The sequence below is a fragment of the Anomaloglossus baeobatrachus genome, chromosome 4, assembly GCF_048569485.1.
Source record: "Anomaloglossus baeobatrachus isolate aAnoBae1 chromosome 4, aAnoBae1.hap1, whole genome shotgun sequence".
Lineage (NCBI taxonomy): Eukaryota > Metazoa > Chordata > Amphibia > Anura > Aromobatidae > Anomaloglossus > Anomaloglossus baeobatrachus.
In genome coordinates this window covers 451,145,160-451,167,656 of record NC_134356.1, presented here as the reverse complement: position 1 = coordinate 451,167,656, position 22,497 = coordinate 451,145,160, and the positions used below count along the sequence as shown (strand labels likewise).

At 49.7% G+C, this 22,497-nt stretch overlaps 1 protein-coding gene across 1 annotated transcript in view; it reads right to left on the bottom strand.

Moving 5' to 3' along the window:
- ULK3 (unc-51 like kinase 3) overlaps positions 1-22,497 on the bottom strand; it is a 101,521-nt gene that overhangs the window by 17,305 nt on the left and 61,719 nt on the right. The window contains exons 11-12 of the mRNA XM_075342679.1: positions 19,971-20,035; positions 19,807-19,882 (exon numbers count right to left, since the gene is read on the bottom strand). Of these exons, the coding sequence (XP_075198794.1) occupies positions 19,807-19,882; positions 19,971-20,035 (141 nt within the window). The remainder of the gene's footprint in view (positions 1-19,806; positions 19,883-19,970; positions 20,036-22,497) is intronic.

The following is a 22,497-nucleotide window of genomic DNA, read 5'->3' as shown; positions in this document are numbered from 1 at the left end:
GGCAGCCTCCCCACCCCAGGCCTCCATGTACAATATCAGGCAGCCTCCCCACCCCAGGCCTCCATGTACAGTATCATGCAGCCTCCCCACCCCAGGCCTCCTTGTACAGTATCAGGCAGCCTCCCCACCCCAGGCCTCCTTGTACAGTATCAGGCAGCCTCCCCACCCCAGGCCTCCATGTACAGATGCAGCCTCCCCACCCCAGGCCTCCATGTACAGTATCATCCAGCCTTCCCACCCCAGGCCTCCATGTACAGTATAATGCAGCCTCCCCACTCCAGGCCTCTGACCACCGTGTACTCATATATATATATAAAAAAAAAACCAAGTACTCACCGCTCTCCTCCTTCCACTGCTGCTCTGTCCTGACGTCTCCTTGTTCCACTGATGCTGTACTCCCTGCTCTCCTCCTTCCACTGCTGCTCGTCCTCCCGGTGCTGCGGTCGGCGTCCTCCCTCCCTGCGCTCTGTGCACTCAGCACAGCAGTCGCACAGGAGTGACGTCACCGCCAGGGCCGGCTCCAGGTTTTTGTGGGCCCCGGGCGGAAGAGTCCCAGTGGGCCCCATCCACACGCAGACACACATACGTACACATACATATTTAACGACAAACTCACAAAAATACATATAGAACTGACACATCTATACAGTCATATACACTGACATACATAGATACACATCATACATGCATACAGACAAACACACACAGCTCTGCTGGATACATACATACAGACATAGCGCTGCTACATACATACACACATAGCTCTGCCACATACATACACACATAGCTCTGCTATATACATGCACACATAGCTCTGCTACATACATAGCTCTGCTACATACATAGCTCTGCTACATACATAGCTCTGCTATATACATACACACATAGCTCTGCTACATACACACATAGCTCTGCTATATACATGCACACATAGCTCTGCTATATACATGCACACATAGCTCTGCTATATACATGCACACCTAGCTCTGCTATATACATGCACACCTAGCTCTGCTATATACATACACACATAGCTCTGCTATATACATACACATAGCTCTGCTATATACATGCACACATAGCTCTGCTATATACATACACACATAGCTCTGCTATATACATACACACATAGCTCTGCTATATACATACACACATAGCTCTGCTATGTACATACACACATAGCTCTGCTATATACATACACACATAGCTCTGCTATATACATACACACATAGCTCTGCTATATACATACACACATAGCTCTGCTATATACATGCACACCTAGCTCTGCTATATACATACACACCTAGCTCTGCTATATACATACACATAGCTCTGCTATATACATGCACACATAGCTCTGCTATATACATACACACATAGCTCTGCTATATACATACACACATAGCTCTGCTATGTACATACACACATAGCTCTGCTATATACATACACACATAGCTCTGCTATATACATACACACATAGCTCTGCTATATACATACACACCTAGCTCTGCTATATACATACACACCTAGCTCTGCTATATACATACACACCTAGCTCTGCTATATACATACACACCTAGCTCTGCTATATACATACACACCTAGCTCTGCTATATACATACACACATAGCTCTGCTATATACATACACACATAGCTCTGCTATATACATACACACATAGCTCTGCTACATACATACACACCTAGCTCTGCTACATACATACACACATAGCTCTGCTATATACATACACACATAGCTCTGCTATATACATGCACACATAGCTCTGCTATATACATGCACACATAGCTCTGCTATATACATGCACACATAGCTCTGCTATATACATACACACCTAGCTCTGCTATATACATACACACATAGCTCTGCTATATACATACACACCTAGCTCTGCTATATACATACACACATAGCTCTGCTATATACATGCACACATAGCTCTGCTATATACATACACACATAGCTCTGCTATATACATACACACCTAGCTCTGCTATATACATACACACCTAGCTCTGCTATATACATGCACACCTAGCTCTGCTATATACATGCACACATAGCTCTGCTATATACATACACACATAGCTCTGCTATATACATGCACACCTAGCTCTGCTATATACATGCACACCTAGCTCTGCTATATACATACACACATAGCTCTGCTATATACATACACACCTAGCTCTGCTATATACATACACACCTAGCTCTGCTATATACATACACACATAGCTCTGCTATATACATACACACATAGCTCTGCTATATACATACACACCTAGCTCTGCTATATACATACACACCTAGCTCTGCTATATACATACATACACACCTAGCTCTGCTACATACAGACAGACACAGACACAGACACGCGCGGCTCCGGGGGGGGGGGGGGCATAAATCGGGGTTGGGGAGGGCACATACCGCTCAGGTCACGGAGGAGAAGGGGCCCACACAGCGCCGGAGGGACACGCTGTGCTGGGGGTCGCTGGCTGGCACTGCAACTCTCATCTGTGGGACTGAGCAGGATGCCGGTCTGTAGCTCCGCCCACAGATGAAGTTCAAACCAGGAAGTCTGCGCGCCTTAAAGAGACGGCGCCGCAGATTCCTGCCGAGGACTGCGGTCCCCGGAACTCGGCCCGGGGACCGCAGAACTAAGGAGAGTGGGCCCCGGCCAAGGTGCACCAGAGCTGACGAGGCCGAGTGGGCCCCCCCGGCTCTCCAGGGCCCCGGCATTTGCCCGGGTATGCCGCACAGGGGCAGAATGATGATGCAGAGCGGCGCCGGCCGCTCTTTGCTTCATTATTACTGTGCGCGGTGACGGGGGAGGGGGGCCCCGGTGCCGCCGCTGACATCGGGCAGGAGGGCCCGGTGTCGGGGGCGGCAGCGGGTCATATAGTGGGCGCGTGCACTGTGATAGATCAGCGCAGCTTCTCTCTCACTGAGAGGAGCTGGCTGCTGATCTGCCGGGTCCCCGCGGGCCCCAAACCGCCCGGGCCCGGTCGCGATCGCGACCGCTGCGACCGCGGTAGTTACGCCACTGGGTGTGTCTGAAAATCAAAATGCACCTTACCGGGAGGTGGTGGAGAGGGGTCACAAGAGGCAGGCACTGTGCTGGGCCTGTTAGGCGGCCGGCTATGCTGACGGGGCCTGTGCTGGCAGCGGGCTGTGCCGACGGGGCCTGTGTGGCGGCGAGCTATGCTGACGGGGGTCCGTGCTGGCAGCGGGCTGTGCTGACGGGGGTCCATGCTCGCGGCGGGCTGTGCTCACGGGGCCTGTGTGGCGACGAGCTGTGCTGGCAGCGGGCTGTGCTGATGGGGCCTGTGTGGCGGCGGGCTGTGCTGGTGGCAGGCTGTGCTGGCGGCAGGGGCATCCTGAAAATGTCAGCAGTGTGGCGTTCAAATAATGGTGCCTGGAGGCGGCGCATGCGCAGATGGAGTTCTCGGCTTAAGATCTCATCTGCGCACACGCCGCCTCCGGCCCATTGATCTCCCAGCAGTGGACTTAAGGAAAACGGCGCCCGGAGGTAGCACATGTGCAGAAGAGATCTCGGCTTGTCATTGAGCTAATAGCTCAATCTGCGGACTTGCCAACTCCAGGCGCCATTTCTTTGAAGCCTCCACCGTCACCAGTTTCTGGAAGTTACCTAGCTCACAGCTCAGGGACACCTGCCGCCCGCACCATCGACCTGCTCCACCACTGCCCCTGCCTCTTGTGACCCCGGCTCCACCACTGCTGTAAGATTGTAAGACAGAGCCCATTTTTTTTACCCTTTTTTTTCCACTCTCTAAATTTGGGGTACGTCTTATAAACCTTAAAATATGGTACTTTTGAAAAATCAAAAAAATATAACTTTAAAAGGGAATTTGTCACCTGTAAAAGCACTATTACCCTGCAGATATGAGGTTGATCAGCAGATTAATAGCACTCTGAACCTGCCCGGCACCTACGCATTGAACCCCTTTGTTGGGAGGAAATTAACTTTAATCCTCCCAACAGCACTCCAGTTTCAGTCACAGGGGTGGTGCTGGCACAAGTTCAGTCACCACTCTGTGTATGGCGAGAGGTGGCTGTAACTGCACCCCCTGCACTGACTGACAGCTGATTCCAATGCTAATCAGCCGTCAGTCAGTGCGGGGGGCGCGGTTACAGTTGCCGACTCCCCATAAACAAAGCGGTGACTGAACCCACGCAGGCACCACCTCTGTGACTGAAACAGGAATGCTGCTGGGAGGATTAAAGTTCTTTTCCTCCCGGCAGCTGGATTCAAAGCGCAAATTCAAACAATATTAACCTGTAGATAAACTTCATATCTGCAGGTGAATAGCATTCTTACAGGTGACAACTTCCCGTTAAATAACCCACTTACTCCCAATATAAAAAATAAAACTATTCAACAAATAAATTCAGGAAGTGCTTTATGAAAAAAAAAAAAGAAAAAAAAAAAGTGTCACTGCACCTTGTCCACAAAACACCAAGAGAAACCCCCCCCCCAAAATGTCACAAGTACCCAAAATAGTGTGAATAAAAAGTAAAGCCGATGCTGAAAAAACATTCCCTTACTCAGGTCCATCAAAGTCTAAAGGTACCGTCACACTAAGCGACGCTCCAGCGATCCCACCAGCGACTTGACCTGGCAGGGATCGCTGGAGCGTCGCTACACGGGTCGCTGGTGAGCTGTCAAACAGGCAGATCTCCACAGCGGTCAGAGATCAGCCCCCAGCCACCCGTGTAACGCCGCTGTGCTTCGTAACCATGGTACACATCGGGTTACTAGCAGAGCGCTTTGCTTATAGTTACCCGATGTGTACCTTGGTTACGTGTGCAGGGAGCCGGCTTCAAGAAGCTGCGGACGCTGGTAACGAAGGTAAATATCGGGTAACCAAGCAAAGCCTTTGCTTGGTTACCTGATATTTACCTTGGTTACCAGCGTCCGCAGAAGCCGGCTCCTTGCACATTCAGTTCGTTGCTCTCTCGCCGTCACACACAGCGATGTGTGCTTCACAGCGGGAGAGCAACGACCAAAAAATGGTCCAGGACATTCAGCAACAACTGGCGACCTCACAGCAGGGGCCAGGTTGTTGCTGGATGTCACACACAGCGACATCGCTAGATCGCTGTTGCGTCACAAAAACCGTGACTCAGCAGCGATGTCTCTAGTGATGTCGCTTAGTGAGACGTGTCTTTTAGAGTTTCTAGATGATTATCTAATGACAAATACAATTTAGGGTCTGTGTGTCAATATAAAGTCTAATGCAAAGTAAGACGTGCACTCATATCAAGCTTCAGAATGGACAAGTGCTATCAATACGGACCACGGTATCCAGCGCTGGAAAAGCAGTTATATAATCAACATGGGCTTAAAGTGCAGACTCTCAGCTTTAGGCCACGTTCACACACTCAGTATTTGTAAGCCAAGACCAGGAGTGGGTGATAAATGCAGACGTGATGACTTGTTTCTATTATACTTTTCCTCGGATTGTGCCACTCCTGATTTTGGCTACAAATACTGAGGACACATACTGACTGTGGCCTTGGTTTGAGGCTAGTTACATCCTAATTAGTGTAAGGGTTTAAGAATAACAGTTATCTAATATGTAGCTGCCTCTTTTTCAAGGGACCAAAAGTAATTGGACAATTAGCTCAAAAACTCTTAATGGGTCTATTCTCTCTATAATCCAACATCAATTAGGCAGGTACAAGGTCTGGAGCGCTCCGTAGGAGAGAAACAGACCATCATTAGGCTGAAAAAAAAACCAAAAATAAATCCAACAGAGATAGCAGGAATGTTAGGAGAGGCTAAATCAAGAGTTTGGTACATTATGGGAAAAACAAAGAGCACTGGTGAGCTTGAGAACTCATAAAGGCCTGGACATTAACAGAAGACGAAAGTGATGAAGAAGTATCCTTCAACATCCACCAAGTGAAGAAACAGTCTCCAGGAAGTAGGTGTTTCAGTATCTAAGGCTACCATAAAGAGAAGACTTCATGAGAACAAATACAGAAGCTTCACCAGAAGGTGCAAACTAATAATCAGCCTGAAAAATAGAAAGGCCAGATTAGATTTTGCCCCAAAAAAACAAACAAACAATCTAAGGAAGCCAGCCCAGGTCTCGAAAAGCATTCTGTGAACAGATGAAATGAAGATCAACCTGTACCAGAATGAAGGGAAGAAGAAAGTATGAAGAAGACTTAGAGGGCTCATGATTAGACCTGGTCGAACTCGCAGAAAACCAGGACCAACGATTCCCAGCTAAATTGAAAAAACAAACAAAAAAAACAAACAAAAAAACCCCCCAAAACAAACAACAAACCCCCGGATCTGGTCCGGAATCTGCTATCCATGTAAGTCTAAGGGAACCAGAATCCGGAGATTAAAAACGTTGGTTGAAGAGATGGGGGGGGGTAGGAACGTGCGCGGTGTACTCGTCGAGGCTGTGTCATGGCAGCAAGATGCTTCTAGGCCACGCTTTTTCTTCTGACGCTGACAATTAACCCTCGTTGAATATTAACTGCTTTGCCTGCCCACTGGCACGTGTAATTGGTTGAAGTTAGTTGCGCCCCCTCCCTGAGTGACAGCTGACTGCAACCAATAACAGGCACCAGAACGGCCGGTGGGTGGGGAAAGCAGTGCAAGTGTCTGCGGGTCAGTATGGTGGTATAATAATAAATGAATAAATAAAACAATTGGCGTAGGGTCTCTGATACCAGCACAGATAAAGCCCATGAGTACAGCCCCCAGCTGTCGGGCTTTATCTGTACTGTGTATCAAAATAAGCCCAGAGTTACACGTGCAAGGGACTCGCATCACATCAGAGAGCGGCAGGTCATGCCGGATGAACACAAGCATGCAGGTACATAGAAACACATGCGGCCGACCCGCTCCTGTGAGGAGATTGTGTGGCTGTGCCGTGTGATGTGATGCGATGCGAGACTCGTTTGAGTCTGACATGACATCACCTGGCACGGCCTGCCCCTCTCGGAACATGAGTGTGCAGCTCTATAGAAACACATACGGCTGACCCGCTCCTGTCAGGAGAGTGTGCAGCTGTGCAGGGTGATGTCATGCTAGACTCTCACGAGTCTCGCATTGCATCACCCGGCACGGCCTGCCGCTCTCCGAACATGAGCGTGCAGGTATATAGAAACACAACGACCAACCCTCTCCTGTTAGGAGAGTGTGTGGATGTGCCGGGTGATGCGATGCGAGACTCCGTCCTAAGAGAAACCACATGCGGCTTTTTTTTAAATCTAAATTATTAATAATAATAATAAAAACAAAAAAAAAAAAATGTGTGGTCTCCCCCAATTTTGATACTCAGCCAAGATGAAGCCAGCTGGGGCTAGTATTCTCAGCCCGCAGCTGCCCGGTATTGCCGCATCCATTAGATGTGACAATCCTGGTGTTTTACCGACTCTTCTCTTTGTCTTGGTGCGGTGGCAATCGGGGTAATAGCAGGGATTAATAACAGCGCACAGCGGCTACTAAACTCTAGGTTAGTGATGGCACAGGCGTCTAGAAGATACCTGCAACAAACAACCTGTAAATGAAAGTAAATAAGTACAACCACAGAGAAAAAATACTTTATTTGGAATAAAATACAAAAGCACCCTATTTCACCACTTTATTAACCCCAAACACTCCTCCATGTGCAGCGTAATCCACACGAGGTCCCACGCCGCTTCCAGCTCTGCTATATCTCACAGCGAGCGGCCATAGGACAAGACCGCCGACTGAGATTGCAGACAATGACTGACCCGCGATGAGCAATGACTGCAGGCAGACACTGTCACAGGCTGGGGGCGCCTCTGACTGCAACCAATCACAGACGACAGGATGGCCGGTGGGCTTGAAAACCACGGAAAGGTGTGTGTATGCAATGAGCCTATTGCACAGTACAGTAAGTGAATGCGTGAAGCAGTTTGCTGCCAAGACACCGAGTCTCAGTAAGTATGAAGCGCTCGCTTAATTTCTGGTTTCTTTATTTTTCCTTTAATTTCCCCAGTGCCAAATCCGAATCATATATCCGGAATCCCGGGCCCGGCATCTTTGAAACCGTGCGGATCCAGACTTTCACAGTCCGGGTTCGCTCAGCCCTACTCATGATCCAAAGCACACCACATCCTCTGTAACATATGAAGGAGGCAGTTTTATTGATGGGACTGCATGGCTTCCAATGGTCCTGGGTCACTAGTGTTTATTGATGTGACTGAATACAGAAGCAGCCGGATGAATTCTGAAGTGTACAGGGCGAAACTTTTGGCTGACATTCAACCAAATGCGGAAAGGTTGATTGGACGGCGCTACACAATACAGATGACAATGCCCCAAAACATACTGCATAAGCAACCTAGATATTTTTTTAGGCAAAGAAGTGGAATATTCTGGAATGGCCGAGTCAATCACCAGATTTCAACCCTATCAAGTACGTATTACATATGCGTAAAACAACACTCCAGCATTTTATTTTGTTTGTTTTTTTCAGTGCTGGAGTGGTATTTTAAATCTAAACCCCAGTTATCGACTCACCTTCCGGCGTCTGCACTGTTTGCTGTCGCCGCTCCGATGCCAGTAACTTCTGACTGGCTGTAAGTCAGAAGTTACGACACAAGCTCATCTGTATGAGAGCCACAATGAAGTTCTCATAGACATTATTGATTTGTGACCTCCAGTGTGCTGCAGTAAAGGCCTGACAAAGCATCACATAGGAGGAAACCAAATGATAGGTGACGTCCATGGCTTCCAGACTTCAGGCAGTCATTGCCTGAAAAGGATTTTATGCAAAAGTATTAAAAATTAACATTTTATTTATGGTAAAGATAATTTCTCCACTTACTTCTGAGCCCCTGAAATGAGGAGGCTTTGCAGAAAACTGGTTGCAATTCCTAAATGTTTCACAGGATATTTTTTTATTCAACCCCTTTAATTAAACTGAAAGTCTGCACTACAATTCCATCTCAGTTGTGTCACTTTAAATCCAAAATATTGGCATAAAGAGCCGAAATCACGAAGATTCAGTCACTGTCCAAATAATTCAGGACCTGAAATGTAATAGATCTCCAATATGGTGTGCACAGGTTTTAAGACCCTTTTATCAGCTGAACGGTATGTAAATGTGGAGGTTATTATATTGGAGCAAACAAAGGTCCGTATGCCATCAGCTTTAATATGGGACACATATGTCAGATTTGGCTGACTGCCAATATAGGAGATTTCTCTCAGGCTATTTTTCATCATTTTCCTGATCCAAACCACTCAGTCCTGAAAGTAAAGTCTGATATGAGGCCATTACTAGGGCTTGAATAAATAAATATGCAGACAACCAGGATTCAAATGTAATCCTCAATGATTTTCTCAGTGGTTGCCCGCAATGTGGTGACTAAGTGCAATTACATAAAGATCAGTGCAGAACATTACATTACCGTATTTTTCGGACTCAAAGACGCACTTTTATTCCCCCAAATGTTGGGGGAAGTGTGGGGTGCGTCTTACAATCTGAATGTAGGGCATGGCTGCGGGGAATGAGGCTATTGCAGTGGCGCGTCCATCGGGGGCATAAGCAGGCTGCAGCAGCCCCTACCATGACCACGTGGGCCCGCTCATTTCATATGCACGCCTATCATCCTGCCCATCATCTCTCAGCGCTGAAGCCGGCGCTGACAGGTGGGTGAGATGATGGGCGGTGGGTGTGTGTATAGTAAAGAGCCGGTCCGCATGATCACCCCTGGAAACTACAGCCTGGAGTGATCATGTGTGGCTATATTCACTGCCCCCTAGCATCATCATCAGCGCGGGGGGCAGTGAATCAGTATACTCACCGGCCACGATCCCTGCAGCATCGCTCGTCCTCCTGTCTGTGCCGGCCACGGCTGTGTGTGGAGACTAGGGGTGCGCACAGCGATGACGTCATCGCTGTGCGCACGTGTCCACACGCAGCCGGGGCCGGCACAGACAGGAGGACGAGCGATGCTGCAGGGATCGGGGCTGGCTCCACACAGGTCAGCGGCGCTGCTGCTGGCACAGACGGGAGGAGGAGCGATGCTGCGTGCAGCAAGGAAAGGGGAGTATGAACGTTTATTTTTTTTTGTGTGCCACAGGATGGGGCCATTCACCAGGATGGGTGTATAGCAGGATGCGGCCATATACCAGGATGCTGGTATATAGCAGGATGGGGTATATAGCAGGAGGCGGCCATATACCAGGATGGGGGTATATAGCAGGATGCGGCCATATGCCAGGATGGGGTATATAGCATGATGCGGCCAAATGCCAGGATGGGGTATATAGCAGGATGGGAGCACATAACAGGATGGCAGTATATAGTAGGATGGGGGCTATACCAGGATGAGAGACATATATATACAAGGCAGGAGGATCATTACCAGGATGGGGTATCTTAGTAGAGAATTTGGGGACATTACCCCCATAACAGTGTCAGCAGCAGATCCTCACCCCATAACAGTGTGTCATGACCACATTTTTTGCATAAAATTTTATTTTCCTATTTTCCTCCTCTAAAACCAGGGTGCGTCTTATAGTCAGAAAAATACGGTACCTTTGAATAAAAAGTGTTGCCTCATCACAGACAGTATCTTCAACTCCTTAACAACCAGGCAATTTTTCGTTTTTGCGCTTTCATTTTTTTACTTGTTATGCTGTTAACCGATCGGATTGATTTATTTTATATTTTGATTGGACTTTTCTGTACATTGTAATACCAAATGTGTTGTTTTCGGGGGTTTTTATTTCCTAATTTTGAATGTGGTAAGAGGAGGGTAATTTTAACTTTTACATTTTTTTTCAAAACTTTTTTCCCCCCACTTTTTACTGTATTTAAAAGTTCCCTTAGGCGACTTGAACCTGCAATAGTCTGATCACTTGTTCAGCAATGCCAAAGCATCACTGTATAAGGAAGAAATCACAGTCTCCTATGAACGCTGGCCACGGATTTGCTTTCACAGAAGTACTATCATGACAGGGGCCATCAGCTGACCGCTGGTTATGACAACACATCAGTTATTTTGTCACAAGCATGCCAATGGGTACCTACAAGAGCTTGCCCCACCCAGCTGGCGAGCGTCAAATGCCGCTCTCAGAGAATGAAAGTGGTATTTAATAGGTTAACAGCTGTGGACACTGCGGCGCTTCACCCACAGCTGATAGAGGCAGATGAAGGCTGAATAATTCAGCCCTCCTCCTCTCAGAAAGATGCAGGCTCGACGTGCGAGCCCACATCAAAAGCAGGGAAAAGTCGTTAAGGGGTTAAAGCACCACTCCAGCAATTCTTTTCATTTCCACGCTGGAGTGGTGCTTTAAATGTAAATCACATTTCCCCTGTCTTATACTCACTTGGCAAAGTCTTCTTTTTACAGGTCTCCCGTGTTTTGTGACCTGCCGGCAGCTCCAGTGTTTCATGGAGTGTCCTCAAAAAGGATGAAGCAGCCATAGCGTGGGTATAGAAATGGAGGCAGGGAACTTACATGTAAAGCACCACTCCAGGGCTTTATATAAAAAAATAAAAAAAAAAAAAAAAAGGTTGGAGTGGTGCTTTAAGGCTGGAGTCACACTTGCGAGTGTCTCGCGTGTAACTCGCGCCAGTCTCTCATTGAATCACCCGGCATGGCCGCACACTCTCCTGGCAGGAGCGGGTCAGTTGCATGTATCTCTATGCAGCTGAGACGCTCCTGTCTGGAGAGTGTATGGCCGTGCCGGGTGATTCAATGAGAGACTCGCGCGTGTTACACGCGAGACACTCGCAAGTGTGACTCTGGCCTAAAAAGGAAGCTGCCATAACAATTAGCTGTGGGATCTCAAGATCCCTGGCAAACAATGAATTTGCCAGTGAAGGCCTTTGCAAGGAATATATGGGTCCTAGTCGGCCACTCAGAAGCCGATGCTTTAGTTTACAAAGAGGGCACACCTCTGACATTTTATAAATAAGCACTTAAATAATGTAATATAATATCTGGATAACATCCTTCTATAAGACCCATCTTTCACTAAAGGCCCCTATACACATGGCTGCCGGACGATCAATGCTTCAGACAATTCTTCAGCTGACAGACATTTCCACCATACACAGGAACGCTTGTTCAGACTAGCACTTGTGTTTACCTATAAGAAAGCAACCAATAGACATCTCTGCCGAAAGCTTATCTCTGGGAGAACACATGTCGAATTGACATTTTCCTCAAGAATGTGAGTTAACTGCTGCCCCCATACACATTAGTGTGTTGGTCGAACTTGTCAACATCGGTGGGTGCACCCAAAATTAGTCTAATGTGCATAGGACGCTTTAGGCTGTTCCCGAACAGTGGCAATATTAATGGAGATGTTGGATTTTGAAAGATTTTCTTCTTAGGCATGGGTCTTTCCAAAATAAAGAAGGCATGCTCATCTTAAATCTCCCCTGTGGATCCAGTCCAGGCTACCCCAAGGTTTGTGCCCACTCCGTAAGTGATACCTGTGCCATCTGGATGTCACAAGACTGCTGAAGCTTGCGACTGGCTGCAGCAGTTACGTGACTACAGGAGCACATCTTCACAGAAACAACTGATGATGTGCTGTTTTAGTCACATGACCACTGCAGCTAATCACAGGCATTAGCGGTTTTGTGACACTGCTTTTAGAGCTGGTGTAGAACTTCGGAGCAACATGCACTGTATCCACACGGTGGAATGGAAGGGGACTGTGTGTACTTTGCAAAGAGCCACACCTAACAAACAATGTTTTTCAATGCTTGACAGCTGCTAGTAAAAAAGGGAATTTTGTTTACTTACCGTAAATTCCTTTTCTTCTAGCTCCTATTGGGAGACCCAGACAATTGGGGTGTATAGCTTCTGCCTCCGGAGGCCACACAAAGTATTACACTTTTAAAAAAGTGTAACCCCTCCCCTCTGCCTATACACCCTCCCGTGGATCACGGGCTCCTCAGTTTTGGTGCAAAAGCAGGAAGGAGAAAACTTATAAATTGGTCTAGGGTAAATTCAATCCGAAGGATGTTCGGAGAACTGAAAACCATGAACCATAAGAACAAATCAACATCAACAACATGTGTACACAAAAGAACAACCAGCCCGAAGGGCACAGGGGTGGGTGCTGGGTCTCCCAATAGGAGCTAGAAGAAAAGGAATTTACGGTAAGTAAACAAAATTCCCTTTTTCTTTGTCGCTCCATTGGGAGACCCAGACAATTGGGACGTCCAAGAGCAGTCCCTGGGTGGGTAAAAGAATACCTCAATAAAAGGAGCCGAAAACAGCCCCCTCTTACAGGTGGGCAACCGCCGCCTGGAGGACTCGCCTACCTAGACTGGCGTCTGCCGAAGCATAGGCATGCACTTGATAGTGCTTCGTGAAAGTGTGCAGACTAGACCACGTAGCTGCCTGACACACCTGCTGAGCCGTCGCCCGATGCCGCAAAGCCCAGGACGCACCTACGGCTCTGGTAGAATGGGCTTTCAACCCTGAAGGAAGTGGAAGCCCAGAAGAACGGTAGGCCTCGAGAATCGGTTCCTTGATCCACAGAGCCAAGGTTGACTTGGAGGCCTGAGAGCCCTTACGCTGGCCAGCGACAAGGACAAAGAGCGCGTCTGAACGGCGCAGGGGCGCCGTGCGAGACACGTAGAACCGGAGTGCTCTCACTAGATCCAAAGAGTGCAAATCCTTTTCACACTGGTGAATTGGATTAGGGCAAAAGGAAGGCAAGGAGATATCCTGATTTAGATGAAAAGGGGATACCACCTTAGGGAGAAATTCCGGGACAGGACGCAGAACCACCTTATCCTGGTGGAAAACCAGGAAGGGGGCTTTGCATGACAGCGCTGCAAGCTCAGACACTCTCCGAAGTGATGTGACTGCCACCAGGAAGGCCACCTTCTGAGAAAGACGGGAGAGAGAGACATCCCGCAGCGGCTCAAAAGGCGGCTTTTGAAGAGCCGTCAGAACCCTGTTAAGATCCCAAGTTTCCAACGGACGTTTGTAAGGTGGGACCATGTGGCAAACCCCCTGCAGGAACGTGCGGACCTGCGGAAGCCTGGCTAGACGCTTTTGAAAAAACACGGAGAGCGCCGACACTTGGCCCTTGAGAGAGCCGAGTGACAAACCCTTGTCCATTCCAGATTGTAGGAATGAAAGAAATGTGGGTAAAGCAAACGGCCATGGAGGAAAACCGTTATCAGAGCACCAGGATAAGAAGATTTGCCAAGACCTGTAATAGATTTTTGGCGGACGTTGGCTTCCTGGCTTGTCTCATGGTGGCAATGACATCCTGAGATAACCCTGAAGACGCTAGGAGCCAGGACTCAATGGCCACACAGTCAGGTTGAGGGCCACAGAATTCAGATGGAAAAACGGCCCTTGTGACAGCAAGTCTGGGCGGTCTGGAAGCGCCCACGGTTGACCCACCGTGAGATGCCACAGATCCGGATACCACGACCGCCTCGGCCAGTCTGGAGCGACGAGAATGGCGCGACGGCAGTCGGACCGGATCTTGCGTAGTACTCTGGGCAGCATCGCCAGAGGGGGAAACACATATGGCAGTCGAAACTGCGACCAATCCTGGACCAGAGCGTCCGCTGCCAGAGCTCTGTAATCCTGAGACCGTGCCATGAAGGCCGGGACCTTGTTGTTGTGTCGTGACGCCATGAGATCGAGGTCCGGCGTTTCCCAGCGGCGACAGATCTCTCGAAACACGTCTGGGTGAAGAGACCATTCCCCCGCGTCCATGCCCTGACGACTGAGAAAATCTGCTTCCCAGTTTTCCACGCCCGGGATGTGAACTGCGGAGATGGTGGAGCCTGTGACTTCCACCCACTGCAGAATCCGCCCGACTTCCTGGAAGGCTTGACGACTGCGATTGCCGCCTTGGTGGTTGATGTAGGCGACGGCAGTGGCGTTGTCCGACTGGATTCGGATCTGCCTGCCCTCCAGCCACCGATGGAAAGCCAATAGGGCTAGATATACTGCCCTTATCTCCAGAATATTGATCTGAAGGGACGATTCTATTGGAGTCCAGGTTCCTTGAGCCCTGTGGTGGAGAAAAACCGCTCCCCAACCTGACAGGCTCGCGTCCGTGGTGACCACGGCCCAGGTTGGGGGGAGGAAGGATTTTCCCCGAGACAGAGATGTGGGTAGGAGCCACCACTGAAGTGATGTTTTGGTTGCAAGTGAAAGAGAGATGTTCTTGTCGAGGGAAGCCGAACTCTTGTCCCATTTGCGAAGAATGTCCCATTGGAGTGGCCGTAGATGGAATTGCGCGAACGGCACTGCCTCCATAGCTGCAACCATCTTCCCCAGGAAGTGCATGAGGCGCCTTAAGGGGTGTGACTGACTCCGAAGAAGTGACTGCACCCCCGCCTGCAGAGAAAGCTGTTTGTCCCGCGGTAGCTTGACTAACGCTGGCTGGGTATGAAACTCCATCCCGAGGTAAGTCAGTGATTGGGTCGGCGTCAACTTGGATTTCGGGAAATTGATGATCCACCCGAACTGCTGGAGAGTCGCCAGAGTGACGGTAAGACTTCGTTGACACGCCACCCGATAAGGGGCCCTGACTAGGAGATTGTCCAAGTATGGGATCACCGAGTGGCCCTGAGAGTGCAGGACCGCCACGACGGATGCCATGACTTTGGTGAAGACCCGTGGGGCTGTCGCCAGGCCGAAGGGCAATGCGACGAACTGGAGGTGTTCGTCCCCGATGGCGAAACGCAGGAAACGTTGATGTTCGGGTGCGATCGGCACATGGAGATAAGCATCCCTGATGTCGATCGATGCTAGGAAGTCTCCTTGTGACATCGAGGCGATGACCGAGCGGAGAGATTCCATCCGAAACCGTCTGGTTCTCACATGTCTGTTGAGCAGCTTGAGGTCCAGAACGGGACGGAATGACCCATCCTTTTTTGGCACCACGAACAAGTTGGAGTAAAATCCGCGACCACGTTCCTGAAGGGGAACGGGAATCACAACTCCTTCCATCTTTAGAGCGTCCACTGCCTGAAAAAGTGCGTCGGCCTCTGCGGGGGGTGGGGAGGTTCTGAAAAAACGAGCCGTAGCACGAGAGCTGAACTCTATCCTGTAACCATGAGATAGAATGTCTCTCACCCATCGGTCTTGAACGTGTGGCCACCAGGCGTCGCCAAAGCGGGAGAGCCTGCCACCGACCGAGGATGTGGCTAGATGAGGCCAAGAGTCATGAAGAGGCCGTCTTGGAGGCAGTGCCTCCTGCGGCCTTTTGGGGGCGTGACTTGGACCGCCACGCATAGGAGTTCCTCTGGCCTTTCTCCGGCCGGTTGGACGAAGAGGATTGGGGCTTGGCGGAGGGACGAAAGGACCGAAACCTCGATTGGATTTTTCTCTGCTGAGGTCTCTTAGGTTTGGACTGGGGTAAGGAGGAGTCCTTTCCCAAGGATTCCTTAATAATCTCATCCAACCGTTCGCCAAACAAACGTTCGCCAGAAAAAGGCAAACCAGTTAAGAACCTTTTGGAAGCAGAGTCTGCTTTCCATTCGCGCAGCCACATGGCCCTGCGGACTGCCACAGAGTTAGCGGATGCCACAGCCGTACGGCTAGCGGAGTCCAGGACGGCGTTCATGGCGTAGGACGAAAATGCTGATGCCTGAGAGGTCAAGGAAGACACATGCGGAGCAGAATTCCGCGTGACAGCATTAATCTCAGTCAGACATGCAGAGATTGCTTGGAGAGCCCACACAGCCGCAAAGGCCGGGGTAAAAGACGCGCCCGTGGCCTCATAAATAGACTTCACCAAGAGCTCTATCTGTCTGTCAATGGAATCCTTCAGGGATGAGCCATCGGCAACAGACACAACGGACCTAGCAGCCAATCTAGAGACTGGAGGATCCACCTTGGGAGAGTGTGCCCAGCCCTTAACGACTTCAGCTGGAAAGGGATAACGCGTGTCAGTGTGCCGTTTAGCAAAGCGCTTGTCCGGGACCGCTCTGGGCTTCTGGACAGCGTCCCTGAAGTTAGAGTGATCAAAGAACGTATTGCGCGTACGTTTGGGGAATCGAAATTGGTGTTTCTCCTGCTGAGAAGCCGACTCCTCTGCAGGAGGAGGTGGTGGTGAGAGATCCAGCACCTGGTTGATGGACGAGATAAGATCATTTACTAAGGCGTCCCCCTCAGGGGTATCAAGGTTAAAGGCGAAGTCAGGGTCAGAGCCCTGAGCTCCCACGTCCGCCTCGTCTTCCTGAGAGTCCTCAAACTGGGATCCAGAGCAGCGTGAGGAGGCCGGGGAAGAATCCCAGCAAGGCCGCTTAGCAGGTCTGGGGCTGCGATCCGGGCAGGAGTCCTCCGCCTGGGACCTAGGGGCTATCCTGGGAGCGCGCTGCGGCGCGGACCGAGAAGGGCCTGGAGGAGACAAACTAACAGGGACCGGGGCCTGTGAAGAGCCCGGTCTGGACTGCAATGCCTCAAGCAGCTTAGATGACCATTTGTCCATAGACTGAGCAATGGATTGAGAAAGTGACTGAGAGAGTTTCTCAGCGAAAGAGGCCAACGCCGGTGACTCTGTCCCTGCAGCCTGCTCAGGGGGAGCAGGGGGATCTACCTGAGCCGAGGGGCCCACAATTGCCCTAGGCTCCGGCTGAGCAAGCGTGGCAGGAGTCGAGCATTGATCACAGTGAGGGTAGGTGGATCCCGCAGGCAACATAGCCCCACAAGAGGTACAGGCCGCGAAAAAAATCTGTGCCTTAGTAGCTTTGCTCCTTGTGGACGACATGCTGTTGTCTCTTAGGAGAGTGACCACTGAGGGTATATGGGAAAAGGGTATACCGCCTTTCCGAACAGATATATATATATATATATGTATATATGTATATATATATATATCCCGGCACCCTAGGGGGACCAGCACCGGGTGACCGGTGTGGCTTACCAACCGCTCACGAGTGTGTCCTCCAGATTCCCTGTCGTGGATCCCCCGGAGCTGCAGAGCTTTGCTGCTGAATAGCATCCACCGGCAGAATGCTAAAAATGGCTGCCGGAGCTCTCAGGGGGGGAGTGGAGCCGAGGGCGGCGCTAGCAGAGAGCGGGAATCTGGAGTCCCCAAGTGGTCAATGAGGGGGGAGGGAGACATGCAGGATGCTCCAGCCCTCAAGGCCGACATCATGTCGGCAATCCCGCCCTTACCCCTGACAGGCAGGCTCGGGGGCGGGATTTTTCGGACTAGGCCGCGGCGAAGCCGGGGGCTAAATTTAAGGCCGCGCCCGACAAGCAGGCACGGTCGGCGCGGAGGTCCGCCGAAAAGATAACGGACGGAACCACCGCGGCTTCCGGGGAGAAGGTGCGACCCCTGTACAGTCCCCACATGAGGATACAGAGTACCTTTAAGTTGCAGGGCCCGGTCCCTGGGGATGAAGAAGCTCCGGTCCGGCAGGTTCCACCAGGGGCTGCGGATGGAGCACGGTCCCAGCACATGGATGACCGCATAGGATCCCACTTCTCCCAGAGCCGCATAAGGGATGGTGAAGGAGACGGCATGTGGCTCCAGCCTCCGTACCCGCAATGGGTACCTCAACCTTAACAACACCGCCGACTTAGTGGGGTGAGAAGGGAACATGCCGGGGACCCCATTGGGGACCTCTTTTCTTCCATCCGACATAACTATGTATGAGAATGCATGAGTGGATGTGTGCCTCCTTCCACACAAAGCATAAAACTGAGGAGCCCGTGATCCACGGGAGGGTGTATAGGCAGAGGGGAGGGGTTACACTTTTTTAAAAGTGTAATACTTTGTTTGGCCTCCGGAGGCAGAAGCTATACACCCCAATTGTCTGGGTCTCCCAATGGAGCGACAAAGAAAGTTATATATTAAAAAAAAAAGTGGACCTCCCAAATTTTACATCAGTAAAAGGAATATTAATTATTTTTCAACACAATTAAAAAAATAAATAAAAAATAAGTAAAAATATATGATCCATCTCTATTTTGTTGCTTAAGGGCGTTTTACATGCTACAATATATCTTACGATGTGTCGGCGGGGTCACGTCGTAAGTGACGCAAATCCGGCATCGTAAATTACATTGTAGCATGTAACAGCTACGTGCGATTGCGATTGAAAGGTAAAACGTTCATCGCATGCACGTTGTTCAATTCCTAAAAATTGAACATCAGGTTGTTCATCGTACCTGGGGTAGCACATATCGCAGTGTGTGACACCCCGGGAACGATGAACTGCAGCTTACCTGCGTCCCGCGGCTCCCGGCCGGTAATGCGGAAGGAAGGAGGTGGGTAGGATGTTTACGTCCCGCTCAACTCCGCCCCTCTGCTTCTATTGGCCGGCTGCCGCGTGACGTCGATGTGACGCCGAACGTCCCTCCCCCTTCAGGAAGAGGATGTTCACCACCCACATCGAGGTCGTATGGACGGGTAGGTACGTGTGATGGGGGGTTATTCGTTTGTGCGACATGTTCAACAAATTGAACGTGCCGCACATACGATGGGGGTGGGTACGATCACATACGATATCGTATGCTGGATCGTATGGTGTAAAGCAGTCTTTACTCGGCCCTCACTTGTTTGCCTTTATTGGACAAATCCTGAACACACTGATAATGCCTGCTCAGCCAGTCACTGGCATCAGAATGGAAGCGGTGGGTGAATATCGCTGCTTTCATTTATATGCAGTTTGAGAATAATTTACGTTTCTTTAACATCCCCTTTTAAACTAAAAGCAGAAATCATAAGCACTTATTATAAAAAAGTCAGAAAAGTTGTCTTCAGCATTGAAAGTGTGTTATCTATTCATGTAACACTAAACATTTCCCTTACCAGAGAGCATTAATATTAATTCCCCCAGACTCTGCTGGTATAGATCCAGGGCATCTGCAGCCATGCCTTCTTCATCCTGCAGCGATATGGATGATAGAAAAAAAATGTAAGAAAGTTGTAGCAGATGATCTCATTTTCCGCTGTGTGTCCTGCTGACTTCATACCTTTGCTATCGCAGCTGAGGCCACATCCAAAGCAGCAAACAGACGGGGATTGTCCTGTGACATCTCTTCATTAAATGAACAAAGACATGTTCATTAGCTTTGACCAAATAATAAGTACATATATTTAGATAAAACAGCAATAGTAATGCCTTAATTAAAAAAATAAGAATCTTTACACATTCGCTGTTTCTTCAAATTAAAATTATTCCAGGAAGGAATAAATTGCGTATATTTACAGCATCTCTAGAGCTGCATTCACCGTAATACAGGGATCACATAAATGCATTATTTGTAGTATTGAGTGAGTAGTTAGCGAGTACTGTCCACTACCCGCATATTTGTTACGAGTAGCGGGTGCAATGTAAGTTAATGGGAAGAAGGGAATTTTGTTTACTTACCGTAAATTCCTTTTCTTCTAGCTCCAATTGGGAGACCCAGACAGTGGGTGTATAGCTACTGCCTCTGGAGGCCGCACAAAGAACTACACTTAAAAGTGTAAGGCCCCTCCCCTTCTGGCTATACACCCTCCCGTAGGAGTACGGATTCCTCAGTTTTAGTACCAAAGCAAGAAGGAGGAAAGCCAATAACAGTTTCAAAAACAAATTCAATCCGATAACAAGATCGGAGAACTTAAGAAACAACATGAACAACATGTGCACCCGAAAAACGAAACCCTAAGAACAAATAGGGCGGGTGCTGGGTCTCCCAATTGGAGCTAGAAGAAAAGGAATTTACGGTAAGTAAACAAAATTCCCTTCTTCTTTTTCGCTCCTAATTGGGAGACCCAGACAGTGGGACGTCCAAAAGCAGTCCCTGGGTGGGTAAAAAGATACCACATGAACGGGCTGTCAGACAGCCTCTTCCTACAGGTGGGCCACCGCCGCCTGAAGGACCTGTCTACCTAGGCTGGCATCTGCCGAAGCGTAGGTATGCACTTGATAGTGTTTGGTAAACGTGTGCAGACTCGACCAGGTAGCCGCCTGGCACACTTGCTGAGCCGTAGCCTGATGCCGCAATGCCCAGGACGCACCCACGGCTCTGGTAGAATGGGCCTTCAGTCCAGATGGAATCGGAAGCCCAGCAGAACGGTATGTGTGAAGAATTGGTTCCTTGATCCACCGCGCCAGGGTGGATTTGGAAGCTTGCGATCCCTTATGCTGACCAGCGACTAGGACAAAGAGCGCATCAGAACGGCGTAGAGACGCCGTGCGAGAAATGTAAATCCTGAGTGCTCTCACCAGGTCCAACAGATGTAAACCCTTTTCAAATTGGTGAACTGGATGCGGACACAAAGATGGCAAAGTGATATCCTGATTGAGATGAAAGGAAGAAACCACCTTGGGAGAAAACTCTGGAATTGGACGCAGTACTACCTTGTCTTGGTGAAACACCAGGAAGGGAGATTTGCAAGATAACGCCGCTAGCTCGGACACTCTTCGAAGAGACGTGACCGCCACAAGAAAAACTACCTTTTGTGAAAGCCGAGAAAGGGAAACCTCTTTCAAAGGCTCGAAAGGCGGCTTCTGGAGAGCAATGAGAACCTTGTTCAGATCCCAGGGATCCAATGGCCGTCTGTAAGGAGGAACGATATGAGAAACTCCTTGGAGAAACGTGCGTACTTTAGAAAGCCGTGCCAAGCGCTTCTGAAAGAATACGGATAGCGCGGAGACTTGACCCTTAAGAGAGCTAAGCGACAAACCTTTTTCCAACCCAGACTGCAGGAAGGAAAGAAAAATTGGCAATGCAAATGGCCAGGGAGAAAACCCTTGAGCCAAGCACCACGCTAAGAATATCTTCCACGTCCTGTGATAGATCTTAGCTGAGGATGGTTTTCTAGCCTGTCTCATTGTGGCAACAACTTCATGAGATAAACCTGAGGCCGCTAGGATCCAGGACTCAATGGCCACACAGTCAGGTTCAGGGCCGCAGAATTCAGATGGAAAAACGGCCCTTGAGACAGCAAATCTGGACGGTCTGGTAGTGTCCACGGTTGGCCTACCGTGAGATGCCACAGATCCGGGTACCACGACCTTCTTGGCCAATCTGGAGCGACGAGTATGGCTCGATGGCAGTCGGACCTGATTTTCCGGAGAACTCTGGGTAACAATGCTAGAGGTGGGAACACATAGGGGAGTCGGAATTGCGACCAATCCTGAACCAAGGCGTCTGCCGCCAGTGCTCGGTGATCGTGAGACCGTGCCATGAAAACTGGGACCTTGTTGTTGTGCCGTGACGCCATCAGATCGACGTCCGGCGTCCCCCAGCGGCAACAGATCTGCTGAAACACGTCCGGGTGAAGGGACCATTCTCCTGCGTCCATGCCCTGGCGACTGAGAAAGTCTGCTTCCCAGTTTTCCACGCCTGGGATGTGAACTGCGGATATGGTGGACGCTCTGCTTTCCACCCACGTCAAAATCCGCTGGACTTCTTGAAAAGCTTGGCGACTGCGTGTTCCCCCTTGGTGGTTGATGTACGCCACCGCCGTGGAATTGTCCGACTGAATCCGAATCTGCTTGCCTTCCAGCCA